The sequence below is a fragment of the Aotus nancymaae genome, unplaced genomic scaffold, assembly GCF_030222135.1.
Source record: "Aotus nancymaae isolate 86718 unplaced genomic scaffold, 86718_ANA_hifiasm-v0.15.2.pri h1tg000040l, whole genome shotgun sequence".
Lineage (NCBI taxonomy): Eukaryota > Metazoa > Chordata > Mammalia > Primates > Aotidae > Aotus > Aotus nancymaae.
The window spans coordinates 110428268-110444784 of NW_026988454.1; the positions used below are offsets into that span (position 1 = coordinate 110428268).

General features: G+C 38.1%; 1 protein-coding gene across 1 annotated transcript in view; it reads left to right on the plus strand.

The window, feature by feature from the left end:
* PKHD1 (PKHD1 ciliary IPT domain containing fibrocystin/polyductin) overlaps positions 1-16517 on the plus strand; it is a 499554-nt gene that overhangs the window by 123366 nt on the left and 359671 nt on the right. Inside the window, exon 36 of the mRNA XM_021665443.2 lies at positions 7852-8008. Coding sequence (XP_021521118.2) covers positions 7852-8008 — 157 coding nt within the window. The remainder of the gene's footprint in view (positions 1-7851; positions 8009-16517) is intronic.

Consider the following 16517-nt stretch of genomic DNA (forward strand, 5'->3'; position numbering starts at 1 on the left):
GTAGTCCATCACTTAAAATGTTAACCTTGTCTCTTACTAGTGACTGGGAACACAAACACGTGCTCCATGCTCGCTGGTTAAATGGCAGTGTGTCAGCTCTGTGAAAAAGGCTAGCATGTATCTGTCAATCTTCTGATTTGGCCGTGTGTGTATATGTGTGTGTGTGTGTGTGTGTGTGTGTATTCATGTGCATGCATGCATGTGAGTGCGGGTTATTGTATACTGAACAATGGGAAGAATTGAATCAGCTTCCAGTACTTTAATGTACATCCTTCACTAAGATGTTTTTGTTTGCAGTCCATGGACTCTCAGGTATTATAATTACTCATTTTCCATTACAGAAAGTTCCATTTTGCACATGCTTTAATACTGATGTACTATAGATGTACTATACTGAGCATATTATAGGTACTATGCTGATAGTATGAAATGGAATATACCAGGGGTCCCCAAGCTTTTTCTATAAAAAGCCAGATAGTAAATATTTTAGGCTTTGTGGGCCATGTTGCCTCCGTCACAAACTGAAAGCATCCATAAACAATATGTAAATGAATTGTCATGTGCCTTGTGTCAATATCAAAAAAGTGGGTGGGCTATGTGCCAATATCAAAATAGTAGGTTGTGAACTGTAGTTTGCTTACCTTGTTATATGTTTTACTGAGTTATATATACTGAGTGTTTTACGTGATTCTTTTTTCTATGACATATGAAGAACTTGGTGTCTTCCCAGGTCTTTGTGCGGTGTTTCTTGTTGCATCAGTAGAAAGGCTATCTGACTGGATAGCGTTCCTTCTTTCAGGGCCAGTGTCTGTCCTTCTTGCTGCACCTGCAGTGCTCCAAGCACACTCCTTCTTCAAGGTCCTCCTTCGATAGCCTCTGGCTCATACTCTACTTCTCCACTCCAATCGCAATCCAATCCAAGCAGGGCTGTCCCTGATCACTCCATGTCAAATAGCTCTTCCCACCCTGGCACTTCTGATCCATTTCACCCTGTTTCTTTTTTTCTTCAGAGCACACTATTAGTTTTACATATTTGCCTGTTATCTCCCTAAAATAGAAGCTCCATGAGGTCAGGAATTTGTTTTGTGCTGGGTGTGTAGTGGGTACTCAATAAACATTTGTTGAAGGTAGGGATCCATCTACTGTGTAGTTCCTGGAGAGCAGTCGAAAAGAGTCTGTGATTGAGATGATACCTGTTAAGTGCACTCAGTAATGTTGGCTATTATTATTAATTAAACTTTAAGTGGAAAGAGCAATATCTACATTTTTTAGTTGTAAGTATGAAAGGAAAATAAATCTTGGGGTCTCCCAAATCTCTAAGCTAATGGGAGAAGTCAAGCTGGGAACTGCTTAGGGCAAACCTGCCTCCTGTTCTAGTCGAAGTTATCCCTCTGCTCACAGAGATAGATGCATGTCTGATTGTCTGCTTTGAAAAAGCTAATCAGAAACTTCAGAAATTGCAATCGTTTGTCTCTCATTTATCTGTGACCTGGAAACCCCCTCCCTGCTTCAAGTTGTCCTGGATAGAACCAAGGTACATCTTACATATATTGATTGATGTCTCATGTCTTCCTAAAATGTATAAAACCAAGCCGTGTCCCAACCACCTTGGACACGTGTCATCAGGACCTGCTGAGGCTATGTCACAGACATGCATCCTTAACCTTGGCAAAATAAACTTCCTAAATTAACTGAGACCCATCTCAGATATTCAGGTTCACATAAGGATTAGTGACACTGTAAGTAAAATGTATAGCCTTGTGTTTGCGGTATTAGAGACATTCAGTAATCAGTAGCTATCATTATCATTTTTTTTTCTCCCACAAGTGGAAAGGTCTTCAGACTTAAAATTCAGAAGAGATGCTATTAAAGGAGATTTGAAGATTCAAATAGAGGAAAGGATAAAGGAGGACTGTAAATTTGTCCTGCCTGCAGACTTTGATAATCCTCTGAAGCTTAAGAGTGCTAAGAACTTAGACATATGAAGCACTGAGGTGGTGTCAACGATCTTTGAGAAATAGCAGAGGATAGGAAGTGTATAGAACCGAGAGATAAGCCAATGAGTTTCCGATTTTCTAAAGATGAGAAATTGTCAATTTGAACTAGGCAGGAACCTCTGACAAAAAGCACTGTTGACATTTCTCTGAGTATTCCACGTGCTAGACAGTGCAGTGTGGAAGGACTTTCTCATGTTATCTTGTAATCATGAGGGGTTTATAAGCAACAAGAAAAGAAAGTGATCAGTTAGAGCTTGCATGAGGTCAGTAAGAATAAATTATGCCAAACTAATTCAATTTCCTTTTTGTTCCCTAAAGAGTTATTAGATTATAGGTTAGGGGCTCTATTCATAATCGTGGATTTGTAGATAGTTGACTTTTCTACACTGAGTATCTTTTGTTTTATAATCAGCTGAAATAATCTCAGCCTGTGTTACATTATCTGTTGTGTCCAGATTAAAACTAGAAAACGATGTTTAATGCACTTGATTTTCCCTGTAAGGCCATCTCCACCAGGTCAGCCATCCAGTTCTCTGAACTCCTTTAGCATCTTGGTTATGCCTTTAATTTTTAAATCAATCACACTTTAATTATCTGGCTATTTGTATTTTTTTCTAAATGACAATATAAGTACCTTAAGAACAAGGATGAGGTCACATTTATTTGGGAGAAATGCCCTAATATTAGCTCATACACAAAGGGTTTCAGATTTTAATTGGCCAATAGGTTTAATATCATCCAACATTATAATTCAACTATTAAAATAGCCAAGAGGATTAACTGGGAGAATAAATTGTTGTTCAATAAATGGTATGAAGATAATCAATTAGCTATTTGGTAGGAAAAAGCAAGGAATAAAAACAAGAAAAAAGTTTAAACTTTCCCAACATAAATTGTAAGTTAGTTGAGAAGTAACATGCAAATATAACACCCACCAATAAAGAAGGGCATATAAATGATATTTATGTCAGAAAGAAAGAGGATGTTCTATCTATAACGTAGTGAAAAATGTCACAAACAATAAATAAAATTGGTTTTGTAAAAATTAAAACATGTCAATGTAAAGAAGAAAATAAAATTAAACTATAGCTTCATATCACATTATTTCAGTTATTAGAGTATTTTAAATTATGGCATTATGATTATAAGTCCAAACAAGAGTTGACCATTTATTCATTCAAACATAGTTTTGGGGTAGCAAATAGATGCCAGGCATTGTTGTAGGTACTAGGGATACAGCAGAAAATCAAGACACCCTTGTGAAGCTTATATTCTATGAGGGCTTGACTGATTATAAACCAGTATACATTGTATTAAGTAGAGATGAATGCTTTGGAGAAAATAGAGAAGGATACAGAGTAGAGAAGATGGTTACAGGGACTTGTCTTTTCCTATTTCCAGGATTTGGATGCTGAGGAAGAAGGCATTCTGGTGAGGTGTCAGAACAGTTCTTTCTTGTCCTTGTCATCCAGGAGACACTGTGATTAGAGAGATTCCCATCCCCCACCTCCTCTGCCACCCCAGCTCAATGCATACGCTCACTAATAGGTCTTTGCTTTGCCGGGTGTTCCAACTTGCTGATCAATGACTTCTTTCAAGATAACTCTGGTGGTGTCGCAAGTACATTTAAGGTGACATGTAAGATTTGCAGACACTGCACATTCCCTGAAGTTCAGTGAAGTGCTGACATGCTGTAAGAAGAAAACAAATTGCATAAGCTTCCTAGCTGAGGCAGGAAAGTTTTTTTCTTGCCTTTTTTTGGGTTCATTTGGGGCTATATGCAAAGGCGAGGTCATATTCTGGGAAATTCTTATATCTATATTTCCATGTCTGCCCCCATATGCCTATTAGGAAATGATTTTCTTCATCTGCAGAATAAGAATGAGTGATGTGTTTATCCCAAAGAAGAACACTAAAGCTAAAGACTGAGCGTCTTGGGAACTATATAGGAAAGAGCTTATATTAGGTGGAAGTAAGTTGACACAGAACATGGCCTTCACCAAAAATATGCTGGTATCAACAGAGACATTCTCAAATATATTGACAAAATCTTTAATCAATGCTGTCGGAATTTTTTTCTCGATTGGATCAAAGTGACATGGATTGAAGGATGAAGATGTTGGAAGGGGAGCCATCCTCACTGTTTCATGGAACATTTCCCTGGGAGGGAATGATACCACTAGCTCTGTTAACTGTGAAAATGTAGGAGAGCTAAAATTCTTATGGCAACATGCATGTAATCATGGATTACACTGACAACTTGCAATCATAGAGATATACTGCTCTTCCACTTCCCCAGGTAGCTGTTAAGCAGTGGAGGCTGCATTAATTTTTAGATATTTTTAGTATTTAGTCATTATTTTGTGTAAAAGCATGAGTACATCAATAAACATTTATACATTTCAAGATATCTTTGTTATGCTAAGGGGAATTCAGGGCACAAAGAAGCTTAGATTTCTTGAAACTGAATGCTTATACATCTGTATTTATTTAAAATTGGTCACATTGACTAGAGAAACTTAGGGTGAAAGAAAACACTGGTGGAAGATTTTATGAGCTCAAATCTGAGTCTCAGGTTCCAGTTAAGTAGCACTCTTCATCATTTGGTATATATATGTTTAAATAGAGCTTGAGAACACGAAAAGGAATGTAAAAGTTTCAGAAGACCTAGGGGATACAGCATTTTTAGTCTTAGCACCTGTATGTTCACCTATTGTATTAGGAAGAGGTGTGTGTGTGTTTGTGTGTGACATCTGTAAAAGTATGTATGGCACCAGCAGGTATAAGATTAATTTAATAAATTATTCAAAAATGTTTATTGAGCAACTACTATGGGCTAGACACCTTTTGGGGGGGATATAACAATGACCAAAACTAAGTCCCTGCTTCATTTGAGTAACTTTAATAAGTGATAACCAAATATGTAAGGAATTGTATGATTTAATACTAGAATGAAGCATTATTAGGGGAGAAGGAATGATTGGGGGTGCCTTTTAAAAATAATGATGCAGGTAAGGAGGTGATACTTAAGCAGAGGCATCAATTAAGTAAGGGAGTGAGTTGTGCAGATCTTTTGGGAAAGAGCATCCCAGGAGAGGCCACAGTGAGGGAAAAACTTCAGGTGGGAGCCTCCTTTTTGTGACTCCAGTTTGCCTCCATCACTATGAACTTTGACACATCATTTAAACACTTTGAGCCTTTACTTTCTCCACTGGAAAGTGGAGATAACAACGTAGCACTCTTCATCATTTGGTATATGTTTAAATAGAGCTTGAGAACATGAAAAGGAATGTAAATGTTTCAGAAGACTTGGGGGATATAACAACCTTTCCACCTACTAGGTTGGAACCAAGTATAGCAATTTTTGAAGGTTGACAGGCCAGGCCAAGTATAGCACCTGGAAGGCAGCAAATGGCATAAGCAGGTGCTTCAGAGCAAGAAAGTCTCTAAAGCTTACTGAGAGCTAGATAACAGATATCTGTGCTAATCATAAAAATTTTTAAGTGTTCTCAAATTAACTAATGGATAATGCCATGAAATAGTCTCCCTTTGACCCACTTAGTAGCATCTAACTAATGTCTAGTTGTTCCAGATCATTTTACTGTGTGTGTCATGAGCCCTGGTTTTCTTTGTAGTTCTGTGACTGGGTTATGGATCTGACCACCAGGTTAATGTCTCAGAGTTATGCTGCTGAATTCTTCATATTTCTTATAGTTCATCTACACATCATCTTTTCTAGCTTGCTAGTCTTTGGGTGACCCTGGCCAAAGACATTAAGCTTTGGATGTTGGTTTGGAGAAAACTTTTTGGTTCCTTTAAAAGATATATCTCCTTCCCCTCCAGCCCGTGCCCTGAATTGATCCTTAAATTTTGATGCAGAAGTGTCATCTGAGAAGATCATTACAATTGTAGATCTCTGGGTCCCACTTCTTGAACTTTTGATTTCATAGGTATATGATGGCACTAGAGGAATCTGCATTTTATTAAGCTCTAAGGAACACTGACTAAAATAGCATCTGTAAGATGATGGGATAGGATTTTGCTAGAATCTTTTCCATTTATGGCCTTCTGGAAATTCAAGATTTTTCAAATGCCCTTTCATCATGGACTCCGAGCTGACGATATAGATAACCTGATTCACCCTGTTCTGCAGTGTACTTTACCGTCTCTGGTTTTTCCCACCTTCTTTCATTCCACTTTCCTTTGATTTGCGTCCTTTTCCTCTATCTGTATTCTACAGGAGTAAATTAAAGGGTTATAAGAATGTATTATATATGTAGCCTTATAAGAAGTACTGTTTATTATTTTACCAACCTAAAGCTAGTCCTATAGTGAAATCATCAAGAGTTAAAATTCTCTCCTACTTCTGTAGCCCACAGATAGTCACCATGGGGAACGTGGTTCCTGCAGTTCACAATGAGTCTCCTGTATAACCTGTTCTTTTTTCTGTGATACTGGAACTTGTTTTCACTGTGCCTTATTTCTTTCCATCTCTTAAATTGTGATGAGTCATAGACTTTTATTTCTTTGCAGATGTAGAAAATGAAAAAATCACAAAGCCTTCTCAGTGATTGTGCTGGGTTTGCAACTCAGGACTGTTGACCTTGGGGTTTGTATCCTCTTCTGGAAAGTGTAATGGCTCTTCTGGAAACACAGTTTTCCATTTGCTGTCTCAGAAATACTGTAGAGCACTATTCTCTGTGTAGGTGTAGTTGTCGATATTACAAACATGCCTTTCCTTCTAATGATCTTCTCCCATCTGTCTCTAACACATCACGAGAGGACCTTCCAGGTGGTTCATTTTTATAGGAACTTGGGCTTCACATTTGGTTGGAATCTGAATGGGAAGAAGACTGGAGAGAGAGGCTTACACATGTCATATGTATTACCTGGAAGAAGTCACCTTCTCTATTTTGATTTTATTATATTTATCATAATTATACTTCCACAATTTCACAAGGCATTTAGACATGTTCCCAGCCTCTTACATGAGCTGAATTCTGCTTTCTGTAATTTTTATGTCTCTATTTTAAAAAACATATGACATCAGAGTGACCATAAATTAAAGGAAAGCCAAAAGTTCTGAGAGACGGACTGAAGGCTGGGGTGGAGAGGGGGTGCTTCCTTTTCTGACGCCTTCTATCAGTACGGCTCCCTGCCCCTCACTCAGAAGTTCCAGGCTATTTACTTGTCATCCGAAGTCGGTCGGCATTCTGCCTATGCCTGCCTGGGCTTTGTTCAGCACTGATGCACCAGGCACAGGGGGAAAGGCAACAATAATATCAAAAAAGGCCGAGTGGGAGGGTAGATCTGAGCACTTGGGAAGAGGAATGTTCCTATAAAACAGGGACTCTTGGCAGTAGAGCCAGTGAAAAATGATACCAATTACATAAAGCAAAATGCCACCCATCAAGCAGAACATTTTAATTCTCCCTATTCCAGGCTATTTATGACTTTTTGTCCAAGATTCAATACATGTCTGTAAAAATAAATGGAATCAACCTCATCTGTTAGGTAGAATGGGGCTTGTGCTAGAGGGGAAAAAAAAAGGTAAGAAAACATTATCAGCATGTTATTGGAGAATTCCAGGGGCTGGGCACAGAAGAACTTCAAGTATAATTTTGCCTCTCATAGTTTTTTCTGTTTAGGTCAGTTGTATGAAGAAGAGGGAGGTAACCAATTTCATGAAGACATTTAAAAAATTTAAATGAATTTTACTTCATTTGAGAAGTTTCTGTTTTGATTCGGTACTTATACTATCCCACCTAAAACAATGAACGAACCAGCCAACGAACCAACAGACCAGCCAACCCACCAACCCGCCAACCCGCCAACCCAGCTCTCTCTCTTTCAGGGCAACTTTCCTTTACAGTTCTGCCGGAGGTGGTCCAGGACTCACAGCTGGTTTCCTGAAAGGCTGCCACAAGATGGCGACAACGTCACAGTGGAGAACGGCCAATTGTTTCTGCTGGACACGAATACAAGCATCCTTAACTTACTGCACGTTAAAGGTCTGTGGAGTTTGAAGATTGGTGACATTATTCTATGTAATCATATCACTTGTAGGAGGGAGGGAGGAGGGAAACTTTCTGGATAAGTTCCAGAACTTAGTTGACAATTTATCCTCAGACCAAACTGAAATTTTACAATGTAAAGGAAGAAGTGGTCAGAGGGTTCAAAGTGAAAGGCCTTTCTTTGGACTCTCATAATAAGCACACAGCTTGATTACTTTAATTTTTCAAAAACAAGAAGGTTAACAGTGTTCTCAAAGAATATACTTCTTTATTCCAGCACTTTTTAGTCACGCTTATCCAGGACAGCCCCCACAACATAGCAAAATGCCCTGAAATTGGTTAACGTTGCTGCCTTTGAAATACCCTGCCAAGAAAGCAATGTCTTCCTGCTTTTACCCTGTTGTGGTTTTGACTTCTTGGTCCCATGGAAAGTCATACAAGTAGGCTTTCTTATTGCAAAACCGGCTATATAGCTCTAGGGTTCAGGAAGTTGGAAGAGGCTGAGATTTCGAAGTCAGTTATTTCACCTCTTTGTGCATTTCTTTCCTTATCTGTTAAATGAGAATAAAAATCATGGCCTACTTTAGTGGCTGATAATAAGGAATAGTTATCAAAGTGCCTCTGTTCATTGGCAAATGAAAATTACTTGGGAGATATGATTAGTTATGGATATCTGTGAATCTCTGCACTAAAACACTGTTCTTTGCTACAAATATATTTAACATTTACACAAACATTTATTCTCATTAAAGAACATAGCTACATGAGGGGAAAAATAAAATATTTTAAAGAGGATAAACTAATGTAGTTTTAATACCTGTCTCTTTTAGACTCAATCAGGGTTTAGGCGTTTTGTCATTCTCTATTCTGGAAGCTATTTTTTTTTCTCTAGTATAGCAAGGAGAAGTTTTCAGTCAAATCAGTTAATTAGTGCCCTTTAGGGGATAAAATGGTCTGTCAGTTTGGGCTCTTGCCCTGTGTGTGTGTGTGTGTGTGTGTGTGTGTGTGTGTGTGTGTATGTGTGTATGTGTATGTAGCTACTGGCTGTGGCAATGCCACTAGAGACAGTTACCTACTACCTAAGGACCAGCAATGACAAAGGAATATTACAGATCTAAAGCCTCATTTCAGAGAAAAGGTGCTCTTGGCAAGCCGTTAGCCAAGGCTCTCCGCATATGAATCAAATTCTGCAGGAGGATGGGGTGCCCTTTAGGCATTCAAAGTTCTTGGTCTTATATTGCTACTACCATTTGGGAGAAGTTTCCCAGCTGAAAGTCTTGGATTACTAAGTCTCTGGATGTACTGCTACTTCCGGGTAAATGTTCATTCAGGAATAGTGTTGACAGGACCAGAGGCTGAAAACGGAGAAGAGGCATCAGAAGGAGAGAAAAGGGTAGGAGAAAGGCAGGATAAGTATAACATTCATTTGACTTCCCACTCTTAAAGATTTAAATATCTGAACAATCCCAATACTTGCCCCAACATGTTACCTTCCAATAGTGGTTTTTATTAGTATTTCTGGTTTAGGCAATATTTCACTCTCCTATTATTATTATTATTTATTTTTTTTTGAGACAGAGTTTTGCTCTTGTTACCCAGGCTGGAGTGCAATGGTGTGATCTTGGCTCACCGCAACCTCCGCCTCCCAGGTTCAGGCAATTCTCCTGCCTCAGCCTCCTGAGTAGCTGGGATTACAGGCACGCGCCACCATGCCCAGATAATTTTTTGTATTTTTAGTAGAGACGGGGTTTCACCATGTTGACAAGGATGGTCTCGATCTCTTGAGCTTGTGATCCACCCACCTCGGCCTCCCAAAGTGCTGGGATTACAGGCTTGAGCCACCGCACCCGGCCCACTCTCATATTATTTAGAATAAGTGAGTTAGATTTGGAAGGGCAAACTTGCATCCTGTGAAGAGGGACAGTAAGTCATCTGAAGGATCTCTTCTTTCTCTTGGGGAGGAAGAGTGGGTAGGAAGTAAGGCTAAGTAGTAGATTCCAGTTTCTGCACAAATAAGATACAGGAGTTGTTGGCAAAAACCAGAGCTGCCTAGAGTGAAACTCTGGGATTTTTATCATAGAGATAGGAGTCATAACTTCTAGAAAGAATTAGAACAAGGCAAGTGCACAGATCAAATTTTGTTCAACAGATAATTTGTGAATGCTTATTGAGTGGCCTAGAATCCCTGTGTGAGATATAAGAAAAAAATGAATGATACCAAATGGCAGTAACATGTAATATTACCAAAGAAAAAATAATTAGAAAGTAAATATAAAAACTAAAACTTCTGGTTCTAAAATAAGTGATGCAGGCAGTGAGGCAGAATGTATACTGGGGTAATCTGGGTGTCAAGAATATAAGATTAGAGTTGGAAAGTGCAGAGGAGGTGAAGGGCACATCATTTATGTCTGAGACATATTGTGAGCACATAGATATTAATATATACACAGAATCAAAGTTTGAGGAAATTCTCCACCTCACTTATTGGAATCGTATATATCTAGTGGCTCAGACCAAAAACCATGGAGGCATCCAAGACTTCTTCCTTTCTTTCACCTCCTGTGCCCACCCCATCAGTGAACCCTGTCAGCTGGATCTTCAGCATTTGTCCCATGTAGCAGCACTTCATTGGTACCAACCTAGTCTTAACCACCAGATTTTTTTGGCCTAGATCATCTTAAATTGCCTGTTATCTGGTTTCTCTGTTTCCAATTCCTTGTTTTTGTTAGTAGCAAGACCCTAATTTCGTTGGTGGCAACAACGTACTCAGCTGAAATGCTCTATTTCCTGAACAACTTTGTAGCTAGACATAGCTGTGTTGCTAAGGGCTTGCCGTGAGACAGAAGAAGTACCCTGCAGAACATCTGAGAAATTTCCAAAAGTAGAGATGATCCGGTAGGAAATATACCCTATTTTCCCTTCCTTCTTCTGCTTTCCCGTTTGCTGATATGTAAATGTGATAGCAACACTTTCAGCCACCATTTTGGACCAGATACTACTTGTTAATTAGAATGGAAAAGCAGAAGAGTAGGAGAAATCCAGGACTCTGATGACTCTGGAGTTGCCATGATAAGGCATTCAATTTCCCACCTCTGAAGTTGCTTTTTGTGATAGAAAAACAAGGCTTCCTGTGTTTAAGTCATTGATATTTGGCTTTTATGCTATATGCTAAATTAAACCCCCAACAGTTTATAGTCTATTTCCTTTAAAAATTTAAGTCAGATTTTATTACTTCTCTCCTAAAAATCTCCAGTGGCATCTCAACTCACTGGGAATCAAATCAAAAGTCCTTCCCATTGATTAACCTCTGATCTTTGTCGACCTTGTCTTCCTCATTCACTCTGCTCTAGCTCTTCTGTGAATACACCTGCCTCAGGACCTTTGGACCTTTGTGCATAATGTCTGTGGTCTGGAATGCTCTTCCAGATTCATATGGCTGGCTCATCTATTTCATTTGCTCTTTGAGAAAGTATCAACTATTCTGGAAAGATTTGCTGTCCATCATTTCTAAAATTACAGCTACTCCCAGGACTCTTTATCCTTCGATATTGCTTTACTTTTCTTCATAGTACTTATTATCACATGGTATATTATAAATTTACTTGCTTACTTATAGTCTGTCTCCTCTATTAGAATAAGCTCAAAAAAGGCAAAGGATTTGATCAATCTATTTACCGTTGTCTTTTCGGAGTCTAGAACAGTGCCTGACACATGACGAAGGCTCAAAAATTACGTATAGATTGTAGAAAGAATAGAGAAGTAAACAGGCCTGGGTGAAATTTAAGAAGTATATATTTTAAGCTCTTGCTCTCTTAAATACCACTTTTCTCAGCTAATTTACATTCATTGTCCTTAGTTGTTCTCACTGATCACACACACACCCACACGTATGTGTGTATAAATACACACATATACACATATATTCACATATACGTATATACACACACAATGTGTATATACACACACCTGTCTCTATATATGCATATTATGATAAGTTGTTAGGAATATAAAATCTGTTGGTAAGTTATATTTCTGTTTCTAAAAGGCATTTGGCAAAAATCTTCACTGGTGAAGAACTACAACTGTCAAATATCTGGTCCATGTAACATAGCTGTATACCTCTTTTAATGTCTTCCCTTGGTCTATAATATATGTGAAAGTACTTGAAAGATAATAAAGATGTCTTCAAACATATGAATAATCATAATCATCAACAACAACAGCAACTTACTCTCCAAATATCTGTTACTGCCTATCTTTTTCATATATATTCACAGTGTCATAAAAATAGTTGAGTGAAATTTTCTTTACTTTTTCTGATACCATTTGCAGGCTTAGATAAAGCCTGAGAAATTTCAAGGCAAAAAATAATTTCTTCAAAAGATTTTGACCAAAAAATATGAAGTATTATAGTGGAAGTACTTTCTCAGCCATTTCTGTATTACAAAGAATACATTCGACATGAAGTGTGTATGTTTTGAAGGGATTAGTGCTAAGTAACAGTGAAAGTAGATCACCTAAGAGCTACCTTTGGAACTACTTTATGAAGGTATTACATCCTCTGTATTATTTTTCCATTCATGGATACCAGCATCCTGATATGTAGAGGACTAGGCTCACACAACAGGAAAACCAGCACTTTATGGACCCTCAAGAGTCTTGAACTCTCTATGCCTTATTTATATTTTCAACTATAAAATAGAAATGACATTTTTTTCTTACACATATAACTTATATAGTAGAAGAGAGGATCATAATATTTTGGGGGGTAATTGAGAAGTGGCCCCAAAGTTCTGTGTCATTATTTATAAAGCTGTATGTACTGACTCCTGAACTTAAAAAATAATAGCAGATTCTTTTGTGACAGTGATAAGAGCTTCAGCTGCATTTATTATTTCACTTCAATTAGAAAAAGATCCAGAACTTTTGCCTATTTACTATCTCTACTTCTTCCCTCCTTTCTGCCCTCCCTCCCTTTTTAAAAAAAATTTGTTTTTAGGGGTACCATTAAACGAAAAAGAGAATTAACCCAATCAATTAATACTAATGAGCTGGGATGGAAATAGGCATATTGCCTTGATTTAGTTAATTATATTTTCATTCTTTTATGTTAAGATGCCCAACGGCCATAGGCATTGCTGAATTAAAATTTATTATTTTTATTCCAAGTAATTATGATGAGCCATAATCACAAAGAAGGCACGTTACCCTCTTGTCAGAGCATTCTGCATCCCGGGCAAGGATCTCGGGTTGTGATCTGTAGTTGGAAAAACATTCCTATTTCCTGAATGAAGCAATGAATCTCTTTCTGATCTGGTCATCAAGCAGCTTAATGTGAAGTGGTGTAACGATAATGATTAATAAAAGGGTCAATTGGGGAGAATGAACTCTCTCCTTGGTGTTGAGCTGTTAGGTTTAGGTACTGTTATCACACAACACAAAAGAAGGTAACTATGTGAAATCGTTTATATGCTAATTTGTTTGACTGTAGTAATTATTTCATTATATATGATACATATCTATTCACACACATACACACACACACACACACACGCGAACATCCTGTTGTTTGCCTTAACTATATACAATAAAAAAGGAAGACAGTTTGTAGTTTCTTACTACTCACAATGCCAGTGCTTTAAAGTGCCTGAGCAGAAACTTGTTTCCAGTCTCTGCTGCTGCTTAATAGCACACTGGTTTTCTTTAATGTGATTTTCTATTTCTTGGTCTACTGGCATATACCAAAGCAGTTAAATGCTTGGCAGTATTTCTTGCCACAAAGAAGTGAGCTTGAATCTGGCCTTCACTACTTCCCAGCTCTGTGACCTTGGGCAAGTTGCAGACCTTCTGCCAGTCTCAGGTTTTTCCTCACCAAGGTGATGCCTGATTATAATGACAGTAATAGTAACAGTGACAGCTAGCGTTTGTCATTGTTGCATGGCAATATCACAGTATTGCCTGTCTCATATGGACATTTTGAGTATTAAATGATGCAATATTTGTAAATCCTTTAGCATACAGCTTGGTGCAGGGTAAGAACTCAATTAATGTTAGTTGTGTTATTTTTGGACTGACAGAGATAACAGGAGATATGGCTGAATATCAGGCTTAAGTTACAATTTTACTTACAGATAGTGGCTGCTTCTATATACAAAGCAAACTGGATTACTGAAAGAATTAGCTGGGTAATAAAGACCCTGGATTGCTTTTGCCTCTGTTATCTTCAGAATGCATATTGAAGTGTTTTTCCTTCCATTGTGAGGGGCGGATGCAGAAATGGAAGTAGCAGAGTCTAACCATTTGTTTGCCTGCATTCTCCTTGTTCTTTGACTTCATAGAAGCATGTTTTTCTGGCGTAGCTTGGAACACGATTTCATTTTTTCTCAACTGTTTTTAAGTCCACAGTTTTGAGGACATTCAGATCTTTTTGAGTCCGTTATATCTGGGTTTCTATGGCATGGAAATGCATATTCTTGGTTTATTGAGATGAAGCATCTTCTTCTGACTCACTGTCGGGTTCATTGTAGAGTTTCTTCATCCTTGACAAGCCTTTGAGGATTTCAGAGTGAGGTATTAAGTGATGAACCTAGCACAGCCTCTTTTTTTTTTTTTTTAATCCCAGTGATTGTATACTTGGTTGCTTCTAGTTAGCACTAAGCCAGCCTCGGATTCAGTAGATGCATGCTTCAGATAATGCTTTCCAGTGCAGTGATCTAGAAATGCTATGACACACAACTTTCCTGAGACGTTACTTGTGATCTCTTTGTGCATCAAGCCTGTGTGAGTCACTTAGCATTTTATCCTGTGCCCATAGTTTCAAGACTTCATAGATACCAATTAGGATAAAAAAATCTGAAGGCAAGCAGTAATTTTGATAAAAATATGATATTCACCATTAATATTTTTTTTCTCTAACTGTAGAATATCTTGGTCAACATGAGAGGGTTTCGTGGACTGGTAACGTTGTTGCGAATTGGTAAATTCAAAATAATTTATCTGCAAGTTGGCTGTAAAAGAAGATGGACTGAATTGCCCTCATTGTAGTAAAAACATAGCTACCCTTCAAGCTAGAAGATGGGATGCTTCTGTGCAGACAACACAACAAGGTTGATTCTTGCAGTTTGGTCAGCAAACTGGAGCCTGACTTCAAATTTGAGGCAGTCACAGACTCTTTTACGGTTTTGGGTAAGGCTCTGGTCCTCAAATCAATGCACAAAATGGAAATAATGGTGATTCCCTTCCCTGTGTAGGGAGAAGATGTCTTGTATAAACCTCTACTGGATGTTAATGTTGTTTGTGTGTGCAACCCTGTGGAGGAAGAGCAGTATAGGAATTAGTAAATTTTCTTCCCATTTTTGGCGGACATAGTACTCCCTAAGGGGCTGGTCTGTGCCATCATCTGGAAGGGAAGCCTGATGAAGAAGTTAGCATCAGAACTAGCCCGAGCTTTTTGAAATCCACTCTTAACTCTTGGGTGTCTTTATGTGCTGGGCTTTTCTTGGTGACAAGTAGGTGTTACTTATTTTATGGGAGGGAGACTTTGCTGATATTCAAGGCTAAGTGGATTACTGATAGAATTTTTAATTAGTTAAAAACTTGAATTACTTTTATGTTAATTCTTTACAAATAGAATATCAAGGTGGATGTTCTCTTCCCTCTACCTTTTTCGAGGCTTATAAAGGTCTAGGCTGTAAGCTGAGGAAAGCAGGAGCCAGATCTGTTTTTGCTCACCTTTGTATTGCCAGCACCATTTTATCTCCAGGCATGCAACAGTTACTCAAATAATAGCTGAATGAATAAGCTAATAAATGAGTTTCTGACCTAAAGAGGCAGATTCATGTTTGTTGTGAATTTCTCTATAATCAGAGTCCTTCCTGGTACCCTCAAATGTTAGTGGATTAGTCCAGACAGTAACCAATTTCATTTACTATTTGTGTATCAGGAGATCAGAGACAAAGGCTTTTTAATGTGGGGGACACTTGGCTCTGAGACCCCTTATTTTTCCAGTCAGACAATGACTTACATTATTTACCTCCAGAGAACAGTCCCAGACACACTTGATTAGCCTTAAATGAAAGATAAGCCATTGCTATGAGAAAGGACATGCTTTCAATAGATGGGCACACAGACAGATAGATAGATATTAAACAATTTACAGTTTTATGTCTTGACAACTTGGATATTGTAACATGAAAAATGCTACTGAAAGGGACCAGTCCCTTCCTAGCACAGAAGCTATAATATTTTCAGTAATGAAAGATAAATGTTTCAAGCTTCCTTACTTAAAACCTTTCATTGGCTTTGCATTAGCCTGTTAAGTTCAAGTCCGAAATTAATATGGCTTATAGGGTCATGCAGGACTTGGTCTGTCTTTACTTCTCTATCTCATTTGTTCATTAGTGATCCCTATATCCTATTCATCCAGACTGAAGGTGGAGCTAGAAATTCGAAATTCTTTTGTATTTGGGATTCTTGTGCAGATAAAAATATGTTGGTGACTGAGCAT